This window comes from Sminthopsis crassicaudata, chromosome 2 (assembly GCF_048593235.1).
Source record: "Sminthopsis crassicaudata isolate SCR6 chromosome 2, ASM4859323v1, whole genome shotgun sequence".
Classification (NCBI taxonomy): domain Eukaryota; kingdom Metazoa; phylum Chordata; class Mammalia; order Dasyuromorphia; family Dasyuridae; genus Sminthopsis; species Sminthopsis crassicaudata.
In genome coordinates this window covers 678,926,286-678,940,618 of record NC_133618.1, presented here as the reverse complement: position 1 = coordinate 678,940,618, position 14,333 = coordinate 678,926,286, and the positions used below count along the sequence as shown (strand labels likewise).

Genomic DNA, 14,333 nt, shown 5'->3' with positions numbered 1-14,333 from the left:
ACAATTAAGTATAATGCACTAATGGCAGGTTAGAATTTTTATCGCCTCTTGGCGATCACACAGCAGATCCATGGTTAGCAGTCATAAAGAGTTTATTGGTATGAAAGCCAAAGATTTCCTGACATAGGAAAGATTTTTCCTTCCATAACAAGAGCATTAAATCCTTTGTGGACCAGAGCCGGGGAGGGACATATGTAAAGTGGTCGTCGGGTGTTTCCTTGGCAAGGGCCAATTAAGGGGTCACTCGGCAAAGGCAGAGATGGCTCTTCATCTCCCGAGTCTGGGCCTCCCTTTTCCCTTCCTTGTTTGGTTTGTGGTCCTTCTCCCCGGTGGTAATTGCCAATGTCTGCGGACAGTTCTTGGATAAGAGCGGGACACAGTCCTGGCGCCCAGTTGCGTCCCACAGGAGCGAGCCCACTTGGGGGACTCCTTAGGATCTATTTGCCATTGGTTTAGTGGATCACTTCAGTTGAACACCTGAACAAGAAGGAGGCAACTAGTTGGGCCAACTCTAGTGAGAAGCGAGGCCTCCGCTGCCCTCCTTGAGGGACTTCCTGGGATCGTTCTAGGAAATAACAGGCATCAGTTACTGCGGGGATGGCTTTGTCCAGTAGGAAGCGGCCCCCGGCCAGAGGGCCACTGGTCACTGGGTTGGATGTTTGGTCTAGGGGCCATTGCATGACTTCTGAGCCATCCGGCCTCGGAACAAGTCGTTCTGGCTGGGGCTGGGCCGGGGACCCCTGGAATTGAGCTGAGCTAGCCCCGGCTCCTCAGGAGCCCCGCCTGCTTAGAGAATCATGGCACCCTTGCTGGCTCGGGGTGGAAAGGTGTCCTGGCTACGAGGGGCCGCTAAGGGCCTGAACAAGCCCCCCCGGAGAAGGGGGAGAACAAAGCGCCCTTGTCCTGGCTCGGCAGCCTCCTGCCCGCTCCGTGCGGGGGGTGGCTTCGGAGGGCCCGCGTTTGCAGATGAACTGCTTTTACTGGCTTCTCGGAGACATGACATTTGTTCAGAAGATTACCCAGGTTGTAATGTGTGGCATAATTGCACTGTGTGGATGTCCCAGAAGTGAAAACCTAATTGCTTGACAGGACTATAACTTTGTGGTGTGCTCTCACCTTGTTAGGTCCTTTTCTGATGCAGTTCAAATGAAGTCTGGCCGCAGGTGTGCCTAATTTACCTCGCAACAGAACGTGTTGGCTTTAATTGTACAGTGGCTGTTAGGAAAAATTGGTGGGTGGAATATCAAGTGACTCGCTGTGTGCCGCTGGCAGATGGGCGGCGGTGGCAGCCAGAGCCCTGGGAGCTCTGCGCCGAGGCAGGGGAGGTCAGCAAGAAGCAGATTCCGTCCCCAAATAGGGGAGCTCCTGACACGGGCCGGTCTTCATTAAACCGGGGCCGGTCACCTCCCGGACAGCATCGTTAGCCGTCTAAATCACAGAAAAACCCACTCAGGACGGAGCCACGAAGGATCCCGGGAAACCTCCTCTGGGTTGCGCTCCCCCATCCTCCTTGAGATTTCTTGATTTCTCGTTATTTTTAAGGGAACGTGACCTGGGGTTGTCTATGTTAGGAGGGTGGATTTTGATGTAGGATAAAATAACATGCTGCATGGGCAAGACACAATGTCTTTCTGGGAGAAAGCTGGGGAAACACTGACCTAGCCTACCACGTTCAAGGTCAAGAAGCAGCTGGTCTCAACCTCTTCCTCTCACTCACTGTGGAACTCCCAGAAGTTCTGGTGGTAAATCTCGGGGCACGCGGCGGCTCTCTAGAATATGTCAGGGCAGAAAGGGCTGGCCAGAAATGCCCGTCATCTCGCCGCCCCGATACGAGGCTTGGCCAAAAGCCGCTGGCAAAATCTGGTCCTCGTGCTTGGGTTCTGAACCCATTGCCACCCCTGCTCCCAGAAAACTTCCACCAAGAAGAAAGGACAGGGAGATTTTCCTTAGGCCCCCAGAATTCCTCAGTGCACCTTTTAAAGCAGAGACTCACATTCCATGGGAATCACTCACTCCTTCTTTCAACAAAAATTCTCATGTGTTTCATAAAGAGTTGTACATATTGCAACTATAAAGTCCAACCCTCTTAAAATCCATATTAAAAGTGTGTTTACTTAAGTAATAATGACCTCTGGGTCGGACATTTCCTGGCAGTTAATGGCCAGCTGTGGTGAGAGCCCTCCTTTCCACCACCAGGCCCGAGCTACCCAACTTATTAAGCTTCCAGGAAATCCCCACCCCCATTGTAACTGCTTAGCGGGCTTGGAAACACCAAGGGTAAAGAGACTTGGTCTCTTCAGGAGACATCTCCTTGATCTCGGCTGCCAATATGCGGGTGAGGAAGTCTGCAGGCTTTCTGGAGCCATGCTCCCTGCCATTCTTGGCCTCATCCCTGTGGCTCCCTGGCATCCTCGAGATCGGGCAGGGCCTCTTAGCCCAAGCAAACACAAAGGGTCATGGGAAATCGCCAATGGAAAGGAAAGTGTCTTTGGGTGTCGAGGCCGCCTGAATATCTGGACTTTTAAAATGTCTAACGATCGCATGGCTTGATTAACAAACCTAACAGACTCCACTTTTGTATTTTTATAGATTCTTTCTCAAGTTTTTCCTCAAGTGCAATCAGAACTGTTTGAAGAATGCAGGCAACCCCCGAGATATGCGGAGATTCCAGGTACACATCTGAAAAAGCCTCCGGACTGGGCCCTCCAATGGTGTCGGGCAATGTTGGTTACCCAATTCTGGCGATGGGCTGTGGGAATTATCTTTAGGTGGAAGCAAAGTAGAATGCGTTGTCTTTGGAGTCGAGACCCCCGCTGCCCATCCCACCTCTGCCTACCCATAGGACCCTGGGCAAATAGCTTTCTATCCCCCTCGGGTGGAAAATTCAGGGACTGGCCTTTAAAATCACCCTTCTAGCTCTGAACCTGGGAGCCTCTCATTCCCAGTGCTAGGGAAACTAACCTTATTCGTTGCTCCAACCTTGTGGCTTCCAACCAAAGAACGTATGGTCATCCCAATGACCGGCCTACTGGGAGCCACGGACGATAGTCCTGCTCTGCTGCAAGGCCAGACTTGGGACCTGAGACTAGGATTTGCCGGTGCTGGTCCATAGCACCGTGAAGTCACCTTGGGTCATCAGCATCCTCTGGGCTTGACAGGCTTTAGTAAAGAAAACACTTCTGCACATTCACCTTCTAACTTGAGGGACCCAAATTCATGGAGTCCAGAGTGGTTCAGGTTCAGCTGGTAATTTCCTCTGAAATCTTATTTCAGGGTTTGGTCACGTGTCGTCACGTGACTTTTTTCTTGAGCCTCTGCCATCTAGAGCTCCTTGAGTTGGGTTAAGAGTTTAAGGAGTTAGTCCCTGGAAAGGCACTCTTGGGAGTTGATGAAATGATCAGATTGTTCCCATTCAGGTCTGGTAAGTTCAATAGGCAGATTTAAAATCACTTTGGATTTTTTTTCCTTAAAGATTTTCTAGGAAAAAAAAAAACTCAAGTAATTTCCACTTTAGCATTTGTTTGATCACCTAAAACACAGCATATGTTTGCCTGACCAGAACTTGGCTTGGGATCTAGTCAGCATAGACAATCAAAAATGAATGATTTTATTAAACCCTACTGTGTGCGGGCAACATAATGCCATTTCAACAACTGGTACTCTCCTTGCAGGTCAGGGAGGATATTTTTCTCAGTTGTAGCATAAAGTAAAGGTATCAATTTTACATAATCAATGAATCAACATTTATTAGGCACCTACTGTGTGCCAGGCCCTGTTCTTTAAAGGTTCTGTGCTGTTTTCTTAAGGGAGCTCTACATTCCCTCCACTGCTCTGGACCCATTTGAGAACACTCTGTTTAGACTGGATCACTTTTTTGTCCCATTCAACTTTAATGGCTGATTTGTTGACCGGCCCTTTGTGAACCGGCTCCCATTTTTCACCCCAAGAGATCTTATTTTGAGAGAGGATTGACCCGATGCCAGGTGTAGACCAGGACTATTTCCATCCATTTATCAGTTTGGCCATTGTTCGGGGATGATTTTAGGATGGCAAATCTTATGGAAACATACCAACTTCTTTGGCTATTTTAGGATTATTGAGACACGATTTAGACGAGCCCCTACTCGTGACTCGAGATGGTGATTCCAAAACACAGGATAGTTGTTCCAAGTTCTCCATCCAGTGACTCAGATCTGGGCGTGATGAACATGGCCTTATTATTAAGGCCTCCTGACATTTTCCTGAGAAATTCTACCTTCAGGTTATTAACTTTAAGGGGAGAAAAAAAACCCCAGGACCTCTGTTTTCACATATAATCACCAAGGCACCTCTGAGGAGTCCCCTAGGCAGCCACCAAGACTCAAGCTCTGTAGCTTGGAGAGAAGTGTTTCTTGCAAACAGTCCAATCCACTTTCCATTTTTCATGCATCTTGCCCTCGCCTGGCATTGGCAATATTGATCCATTGGAACGGAGCAGAAGGTCAGATCTAAAATGAGTGCATGTGTCCTCTTTGTCTTACTGATGACTGCATGGAGCATCAATCTCAAGTGATCTGGGGCTTCACAGTGGGACCCCAGAGTCACTAGAAGGACTTCCTGAGGTCTCTTGAGCTAATCTCCCTGCCTCTCAGAAGGTTTAACTGGACTTAACCGGATGGCAGGTCTTCCACTCTATTTTCAGCTGGTTTCCCCATCTCAGCACCTTTCTGAAGGTGCACTGCCTGGTGAGCAATACAGAGAAAGGAAGCACAGCGCACCTCCTCTCTTTCTGCTGACCCACGGTATTTTTCCCTTGGTGACTGACCTAGATAGAGAGATGACAGAATAAAGACAGTTGTCTTTAAAAAACATTTTTTTTATCTTCTCCCTTTTTCCCATCTCTTAAACTTGCCATGGTCTAGGAGGCTAAAAGAGGATGAACACTTTCCATGAAGTTAAATTTTGTTTGCTGGGATGGTGTCCAGATTAATTGTTAAAAGGAGTTTTAAGGCAAGACTTCAATAAAGTGGACAATGATGGGACTCCAGGGGTCCCGAGTAAGAGATACTAACAGAACAGCTGAGACAGTGTTGGATTAAAAGTTAGAGGTTGGGTCCAAATGGGGTTTCTTGGTGGCACAAGGGTTTAGGGTTAAGGGTTAGGAGGTGCTGAGTTCCAATCCTCCCTCAGACTCTTAGTAACTGTGTGAGTCCAGGCAAGTCACTTCTATATTTCCACTTCCTCATCTGTAGAATGGGGACCACAGTAGCATCTACTTCCCAGGGTTGTTGTGAAGTGCTTTGCAAATCATGAAAAACGATAGAAATGCAAAAGAACAAAATCCCAAACTCTTGAACAACTAAAGGAACTAGTCCACTTCCTCCAGGGTCCCCTGTGTAGAAGAAAAGGGCTGGCCCAGATGATGGCTCTCCCTCTGTGCTCCTAGGGTCTCGAGGACTGACCACTGGCGGGTTCCTCGGAAAGCCAGGCCTTCCCTCACAGGAGGGTCAGCCAGACCACTGCTCCATCAGGTGCCAGGAAGGTCCCGAGTGGACCAGCAGCCCACCTAGAAAGCAAAAATGAGCTGCGCCACAGTGTAAAGGATAAAGGGTATTTCTGATGCTTTCAGGGACTATTAACCAAAAAGTATGTGGAGCAGTCCTGCCCCTTATCAAGGTGCTGTTTCCTCACCTTCAAGTCGAGCCTCTTAGTTGAGTTCTGGGACTGTTCTAGAGCTGAGCACAACTTTGGTTCAGAATGCAGAATTCTGGGGGGCAGTGCGGGTTGGTCAGCACTCAGAGCCCAGAAGATGGGGGCATTTCCAATCAGGAATGGGCTCCCTCAACTACACTTCTGCTCCAAAGCTTGACACGACCTCAGGGACTTCCCTGGCCTAGCCTGGAGAGGACCCTCAAAATTTCCTTCATCCCAGGGCCCAGATTTGCACTAAAGGGAGCTGCTACAAGCAGTCCCATTCTTAGCCTTATTCTGCCTTGGTGATTAAAATGACATCCCCACTTGGAGCCGCCACCATTTGAAAGCAGAATGGTCATTCCCCATTTCAGTGGCTCACTGGAGAGGGTCACTGTCTTGGTCAGCGAGGTTGTCCCCTTTGCCAGACTCGCTGTTCGAGTGTCTCCCAAGAAGCAGCTGGGAGCTGGGGCCTTATCCATCATCCCTCCTTTGGCCGCCCTCTGAACCTGGACCCAAGAATAGGAGCCTTTCACTCAAAAATAATGGAGGGAATTCCATGGGCCTGCCAGGGTCACTCACTATCCAGATGAACTTGAAGAGGGACACTTCACAGGGACTGCAAACACTTCCACTATTCATCTTCCACTCTGTCTTTTCAGATGCAAAAAAGTTCATTATCAGACATTACATGTAATTGTGAAATTGACCCAGAGATCATTTACTGAGAGAGCATGTAGGGAGTGGGGGCTCTGATTTATTCAGCACTTGCTGGTCGTGGGGGATCCTCACAGCCTTCATTTGAAGGCAGTCTCAAGTGAACAAATTTTAATTAGATAAACTATCTAATCAATATATCAACAGATCAAAACAGCAGCTTTTAAAATGAGTGGCTAGAGGGGTGTTTCTGAAGCTAATGGCGAGAAGAATATTTTCCTGAATTGAATTCACTTGTTAGCATAATAGGAGATTAAGCTCTCATTAGTGGAGCAGGTTTTGAAGAGAAACAATTGTGAGTTAAAAAAAAAATCCCTTCTATTAGCCCCAACCCAGTGAATGGTGGGTGGGCATCAATGAAAAACTTCTAAGCACAATCTAGTGGTTTTCTGTTCCCCATCAGAGTCACATTTATAACCAACCCCCCAAAGTTCCTCGGTGTGTTTGGCCATCCTTTGTGACAGATGACTTTCTCTCTGCAGGTTGTTGTATCAACTACAGTCAACGTGGATGGCCACGTTCTGGCTGTGTCCGACAACATGTTTGTTCACAACAACTCCAAACATGGAAGGCGGGCCCGCCGCCTTGACCCGTCAGAAGGTACGGCCCCTTCTTATCTGGAAAATGGTAGGCACACATTTACATGTCTCTTTTTATTTGCGATGCTTTTTTTCTTTTCTTTTCTTTTCTTTTTTTTTTTTCATCATCATCTTTTATGTTGATCCACTCGACAATTATTTATTTTCCCATGGTTTTCCCTCCTGCCTTTGATCAAGCTACTCACTAGAAAGCATCCCAGGCCTTGTCAAGCAGAGGATAATTCTGTATTTGCTTCTTACATTTTCTTATTCCTTTCTTTTAATGCTTCATGTTTTGCACTCAACCCATTAAAAAAACAAACAAACAAACAAACCAAAGTCTTTTCCATTCTCCCTCTTTCTGTTTGTTTAAAAGCTTTATTTTGCTTCTAGCTTTTCTTGCTCTTTTCATTTTATTTAGTTTTATTTTGGCTTGTCATAATCCGATGGTAGAGACACTCAGGTTGTGTCTGCCATTAGAAGTGGACGGGAAAATCATGACTGACCCTGCCAAGAATTTACCTTGGGGTCAGCTTCCTGACCTCGGTGCCCACGCCCTAGAAGAAAGAGGTAGAGTTTAGGGACAAGAAAAAGAACAGAAAATATCTTCCCACAACTATTCACCAACCATTGGCTTCTAGGAGGGAGCCATTTGTGAGCAGAGGGATGGACAAAGATGTCCCCAGGTACCCACTTCCACATCTAAGAGACTGACAAGTGGGACACCCTCAGCCTCCCATCCATATTCACACACTTATGGGCTTGATACTTTGCAAATATCAGGAGACAGAGAGGACCGTGGAAAGGCCACTGGAGAAAGGAGGAGCCCCTTTAGACCCACTTGGATCACGCTTCCCCTTTGATTGTGAATGAGCTCCTCTTTGGGTGGGCCCAGGGGCAGAGATTTCAGAAATCTGCTTCTCTAAAGTGAGCTGACGCCCTGACATAGCAGGTTTGGGACCTCCCCAGCCCTCACCATGGAGGACAAAGGTCCTGGCGTCCGGGGCCTCTATCTGAGGGGGGCCTGACATATCTGGCCAGAAAAGAGGCCGGAGCCGGTGGTGGTGGTGATGGGAACAAAATCGGATTCAGACTTGGAGGCCGGAGCACAATGTATGCATCCGCCCTGGTCCACCAAAATAAACTAATTTGTTTTTCTGCGTTAATGACTAAGGTATCAGAGAACCAAACTGCAGTAATTAGAGGTCGCCCCAGCACCCCAGTCATTAGGGCCCGTGACGTATTGTTTGTCTCCTTCCGAGCCGCTCAAGGTAGGGTGTGTTTTGCTTAGCAACCCTCACTAATGAGGTTCACAATTAGGAAGGTTGAATCCTCTTCCCTTAGTCCTCTCCCTCCCTAGAGAGAGGGCGAGCAACATTATAGGTTCGAGGCAGCGTTCTCAGCCCTGTGGTGGTAGCTTTCCGTCTGGGTCCAAATTCTGCCTCTTCTAATGAGCTATTATGATCTTAGCCAAGTACAAGTATTTATTTTTATAAATCTGCATTAAAAAAAGGCATTTGACTGTAAGGAGCAAATATAACATTTAGAAGAATAAAGGCCCCTTGTGCGGACCCCCGAGACCTCAGCCCACCAATCAAAAGCCACTTTGTCAGGGAAGCCGGCTCCGGGTTTTGTTTGTTAGCTTAAGTACGGGTGACATAATCACCAGAAAGCTTTCAATATCTTTCACTTGAAATTGATCACACTGGGCCATTGTCTCCCGGCAGGCCTCGGGAGCGGCTGCCCTCGGACAGATGCTCGGTCCGGCCTGGGCCCTCTCTGCTCCGGCCGGGCCCTCTCTGCTCCGGCCGGGCCCTCTCTGCTCCGGCCGGGCCGTGGCTCCCGGGGAGTTTCGCACGGACGAGGGCCCGGCCTCTCCTTCCGGCCGGGGATGGGTGGCGGATCATCGGAGAAGGACCCCTCCAAATGTCCGTGCTGCTCCTCATCTCGCGGAGGGGCCGGCGAGCTCTGAATTAGCTGCACATCCTTGCAAGGGAGAGCCCCCACTCCAAACCGCAGCTATTTGCCTGTGTGCAGCCTCTTCTAGCTAACACCTCATTATCCAATCATCTAATATTCACCAGCAGTATATACACACACACACTCAGATCGTTTCCAAGTAAACTAATTCCCCCCGCTGCTGCCGTGGAAGGCTGCCATACAATCCTTTGAGCTCACAAAAGGCGAGGCAGATTATTTACAGTAGTCGCATACAAGTGAGGGAAAACGATTGTTCTCCCTTTCAGGCCCGCGTCTAGAACTAATGTTTAATTTTTTCTTGTCCCTTCCCTCCTCCCCCCACCCCCTAAATGACTCCGGCTCTGTTTAAACCTTAAGCAAGCCCTCGCCCAGCCCCAGGCCCGCAGCACAAGACTGATTTACATGCCAAGTGCCCGTAATGCTGTTAGGGTTTATGCAATAAGGACAACTGAATCCAGGCTGCAGGGTTTTAGCGAGTTAAAGGGAACAGATGGCCCTAGGAGAGGTAAAAGGTATAATCCTATCAGCTGGAGTATCAGCCAGCCATCTGGACATCCTAAGTACAATTACGAGACATTTTAGCCAGCAGAACAAAGGAGTCTTCATGAGGCAAGATTAGGCCTGTTGGAGTGCCTCAATATTGGGAAGCCAGAGAAAGGTGACAAATGCTGGGAACGGCTCGGGAGAGCTCGCTGATTAATGACCGCGGGGAGGGACCCGGAGGAGGCCGACTGAGGGAGGGACGCGGCCCCCGGAGTCGCTGTGGGCAAGTGGGGCTGTGTCTGAAGTCAGAGCTGCCCTGGCACGCTTGGAAAGTTCCCCCAGACAAAGCCGGCGGGGCCCTTGGCAGGAAGCGGGGCCCTTGGCAGGAAGCGGTGGCTCTCACCTGCCTCGCGGAACCCAGACTGGCCAAGAAGCGGCTCGCCTGCACGCGGCCCAATTAACAGGTTCATTCACTGAGAGCCGGGGCGGCAACGCAGACTCTAGTTTAACAAAACCTACAGGAGTGGGACCCGGACCTGGGACTGCCCGGAGGTGGGGTCCCAAAGCCCGCCCGTCCCAGGTGTGTGGCCCGCTCGGGGTGCCCCATCTCCTCTTGAGGACGGGACCTTCCAAAAAATGATGCTTCCCAATGGGGCGGAGAGAAATCCCACAACATGGGAGTGTGCCGCACGAGTGTGGTGTGTCAGGGACCGTCTGTCTGTGGGGATGTGGGTGCGTCAGGGGGTGTTTGTGTGCATGTACAGGGCATGTCTCTGTATATGTATGTGAGATGTGTGTGTACATGTGTGGGGATGTGTGTGTACATCTGTGTGTGGGGTATATATGTATATGTAAGTGGGATATGTGTGCAGGCGAGGGATATGTTTGTACATCAATGCGTTTGTGAGGGAGGTGTGTGTACCTCTGTGTGTATGAAACGTGTGCATATAAGTGTGTGTATGTGAATGAGGGATATGTGTATACATGTGTGCATGTGAGAGAGATGTGTGTGTATGTGAGGGATCTGTGTGCACAACAGTGTGGGGGAATGTGTATGTACATGAGTGTGTGTGCATGTGTGAGGAATATATGTGTACATCTGTGTGTGTGTATGAGGGAGTATGTGTGTACATCAATGTATATATATATGTGTGTGTGAGGGAGTATGTGTACATGTGCACATGTGAGAGATAGGTGTATATATCAGTGTTCATGTGAGGAATATGAGTGTGAGGGATATGTGTGTACATTAGTGTGTGTGTACATGTGTAAGGGATATGTGCATACATCTGTATGTGTATGAGGAAACATGTGTGCATATTAGTGTGTATATTTCAGGATATATGTGAACATGTGTAATGTGAGGAATATGTGTGTACATCAGTATGCGTGTAAATGTGTAAGGGATATGTGTGCACATTTGTGTACATATATGTGTGAGGGATATATGTGTACATGTGTCATGTGAGGGATATGTGTGCACATCTAGATATATAGGAAAGATATATGTGCACACCAGTCTGCGTACATGTGTGATGGATGTGTGTGTGTGTGCATGTGAGGGATATGCGTGCACATCTATGGGGGGCATATCTGTGTGTGTATGTATGAGGGATGTGTGCTCATCAGGGTAGGGGGAATGTGTGTATATGTCACAATCGCACATGTGTGCATATGTGCAAGGGCTATGTGTCTTGGGATGTTAGTGTGTGTGTGACTGTGTGTGAGAGTGTGTGAGTGTGAGTGTATTTGTGTGTGTCTGTGTGTGAGTGTGAGTGAGAGCCTACCAGAGGTCCCTCCTTTTCCCTCCCAGTGCACATCCCTCGCTCTGCTGCCATCCTCCTCTGCCCAGTCTCTCTCATCTGCTTGAGCGTGGCGGGCACGTATGTCATTAGATCCCTAACGCCGGCTGTGTAATTCATTTCGCCATGGTTCCCATTGAACACATGTTCCCCCTCGATATGTGCATTGAAATGTATGCAAATACAGGCAGAAGGAAGATGGCTATCACTCCAGCAAGGCAGCCCCGGCCCCAGCTCCATCTCAGCCCCAGCTTCAGTCCTGCCCCAGCTCTGTCTGAGCCCCAGCTCCGTCTCAGTCCCAGCCCCGGCCCGGCCCCGGGCCCGGCCCGGTTCTGGCTCGGTCCGAGCCCGGCCCTGCCGCTGTTTGCCCCAGAGCCGCAGGCCACCCTCCCCGCCCGTCGCCAGCCGCCAGGTATCGGGGCCGGGCGCAGCTGCCCAAGAGCAGCCTCTTGTGCACGTTCGGGGCCTCCATTTCTTCCTTTTCTCACCTCCAAAGTAAATTTGTTTACTGTAATTTTTTTGGTGAATTATTTGCCATAATTGGCTGTGCTGATGAAGGTCACTCCCTTAGAGGAGTCTTGTCAGTCTTTAGAGAGCTGATCCTTTTCAAATGCTCTCCATGCAATTAAGAAAAGCAAATGTCACTCGGAAGCCTCAGAAATGAAAATTTGTATGAACTTATTAGCATGAAGTCAACAGCGCTAGTTAAGGGCAGGTTCCCAGTGTGTGCTCTGGGCCTCTGGTGCGCAGGGAGATGCGCCGGGAATGAGCAAATATAACCTCGGCTGGTCCGACATTAGTGCAAACAAAGAGAGGTGGCTTGTCTGAGTGCTCCAAACAACAATAGCTGATGGTGATTAGCCGGGCTCGGGTGCGAGGACGTGGGCCCGGAAGGCCGGGCCTGCCCACAGGCCGACTCCCGACTCTGGCGGGGTGGAGACGGGATTGTCCTGGCCCGCTCTCCACGGGGCGGCCCACGAGGGGCAGCCCACAAGGGGCCGCCCAGAGACTCCCCAGAGAACCCACCCTCCCGGGCCTGCGGCCAGAGGTCCACCATGGGGCTGCCAGGGGCCACCGGGCCACCTCTCCTTCCCCGTGTGGACAAGCCCTCCCTGGGGAAGAAGGCTGTTAAGAGTGATGGAGCACAGCCCGGGCTGAGCCCCACCAAGGGCCAAGCTGGCTTCCTGCCTCCTTCCTCCAACCCCTAGTCCGATGCTCTCTGGAGGCCGCGCCTAAATAGATCCCCCGGCCAAGTCCTCCATTTGTGGTGACGTCACTCAGGCCCGATCGGCCACGTGCGATTGGAGACCCTTTAGGCCTGGGAATTCTGGGCCGGATGGAGGCCGCTCCCCGCTCCCCGGCTCAGACACGCTCCCAGAGGCACCTTTTCCCTCAGTGCCTTTAGCTCGGTCCTTCTTCGGCTACTGAAGGTACCATTTGCACCCCAAAGTTGAGGCCACTTAGATTGTCTCGCAGACAATCGATAACCCAGGCCCGCCACCCCAACCCCTGCAGGTAAGCATTAGAGCGCTGGAATTTATTGTAATAGGGAAAGTGTATATCTTAGGATCTGCTCCTTTGCATGAAAGTCAGCATACAAAAGACCATCAAAGCTGGTAAAAAAGGTCTGTCAACACCATGTAAAAGCAGCGCTGATCAAAGCCGAGAACAAAGCTGCCCCTCTTGGAGAAGGACCAGCCTCGCCACAGTTGACTCCCAGGATGCTGGGAGCCCCCAGTGCCCGGTGCCGCTGCCTCTCCTCCTCCTCCTCCTCCTCCTCCTCCTCCTCCTCCTCCTCCTCCTCCTCCTCCTCCTCCTCCGAGACCCAGCCTGCCCGGCTGCCTCCTTCCCTTCCCAGCAGCCCCATTGTAATAACTCATGCAAATGTGAACACTCTGGAGACAAAGGCAGGTCAACGCGATGACTCGGAGATTCATGTCGACAAACAATATTAGATGTTAAAATGTGTACCTTTGACAAAAGTACTAATATAGTGCTTTTGATTTTTTCCTGATGAAAAGTGAAAAGTAGTAATTATGGACTGACAGAGCAAAATGAAGTTTTGAACCGAAAGGCAAAGTTCGCAGATGAAAAAACCCAACCCAATTAGCTGCTCACGAGGAATCGAAATTCCGAGCGTTTGCTCCTCCGGCTCCCTCAACAAGCTCCTGATTGACTCTGCTTAGATCCGGCCGGCCATGCAGATAAATCGACAGGCCCCGTGCACGCCCCGATGCTTAATCATTTGTAATAGTCATATTTACCCTGATGGAGAACTTGCTCTCTCAAGCCATTCCCCGCCCCGCGCCCCTCGCTCACTCGGCTTCTGTAGCCTGGCCTTTGCTTTAGAAAACATTTAATAGTTTGCTTTAAATACATCCTCGCGCTGATATATGACTGCCCTTTGTCTGCCTCTCGGAGAAAGCTCGCACCTTTTTTTTTCCCCCCACTGTGCTTTGCATGAGTTGTCATTGCTAGAGCGACGTGACGTGGGTGGCGTGGACGGGCGCTAAGGTCTCGCTTTTCTGTCTTGTACAAGCAGCTACTCCGTGCATAAAGGCCATCAGCCCCAGCGAAGGCTGGACCACCGGCGGGGCCACCGTCATCATCATCGGGGACAACTTCTTCGACGGCCTCCAAGTCGTCTTCGGAACCATGCTGGTGTGGAGTGAGGTGAGTGTCCCCTCTCCCCCCATCCGGGAGGCCCAGAGTCCGGGGAAGCAGGGGGCATCCCGGGACCCCCGGCAAGCCACTTTTTTAATCTGACTTTGTACATGTGGCTGGCCCAAGCGGGACCCTGGGAAAGGCCCCGAAGGCCCAGGGGGGCCCTCTGGTGGAAGGCCTGCGGAGAAGGGAGGGCCCTCAGACAATTGCTCAATTAGTGTGGAAATTACTAGGAGCGAGCTCACCCCGACATATGGAGGCAATTTTCTTATGGATGATGCCCTGTGGCCTTTCCTGTAAACTAAAACCCGGGATCGTTTGCAGATATTTTTCTTAAAAAACACGGGCGCGCCCCGAGCCGCTCCGTGACAGCAAGGAGGGGGAATTATTAAATGATGGTCCAATTTGGGGTCATTTGGGTAATTATATCCAACTGGTA

General features: G+C 50.3%; 1 protein-coding gene across 13 annotated transcripts in view; it reads left to right on the top strand.

Annotated features, from left to right (window-relative positions):
• The window catches only part of EBF3 (EBF transcription factor 3), a 144,711-nt gene that overhangs the window by 95,534 nt on the left and 34,844 nt on the right, over positions 1-14,333 (top strand). For 5 of the 13 annotated variants that reach the window (XM_074297186.1, XM_074297189.1, XM_074297182.1 and 2 more), the window contains exons 7-9: positions 2,590-2,671; positions 6,870-7,014; positions 13,770-13,903. In XM_074297186.1, the coding sequence (XP_074153287.1) occupies positions 2,590-2,671; positions 6,870-7,014; positions 13,770-13,903 (361 nt within the window). The remainder of the gene's footprint in view (positions 1-2,589; positions 2,672-6,869; positions 7,015-13,769; positions 13,904-14,333) is intronic. The other 8 variants (XM_074297188.1, XM_074297191.1, XM_074297185.1 and 5 more) reach the window with 2 other exon arrangements.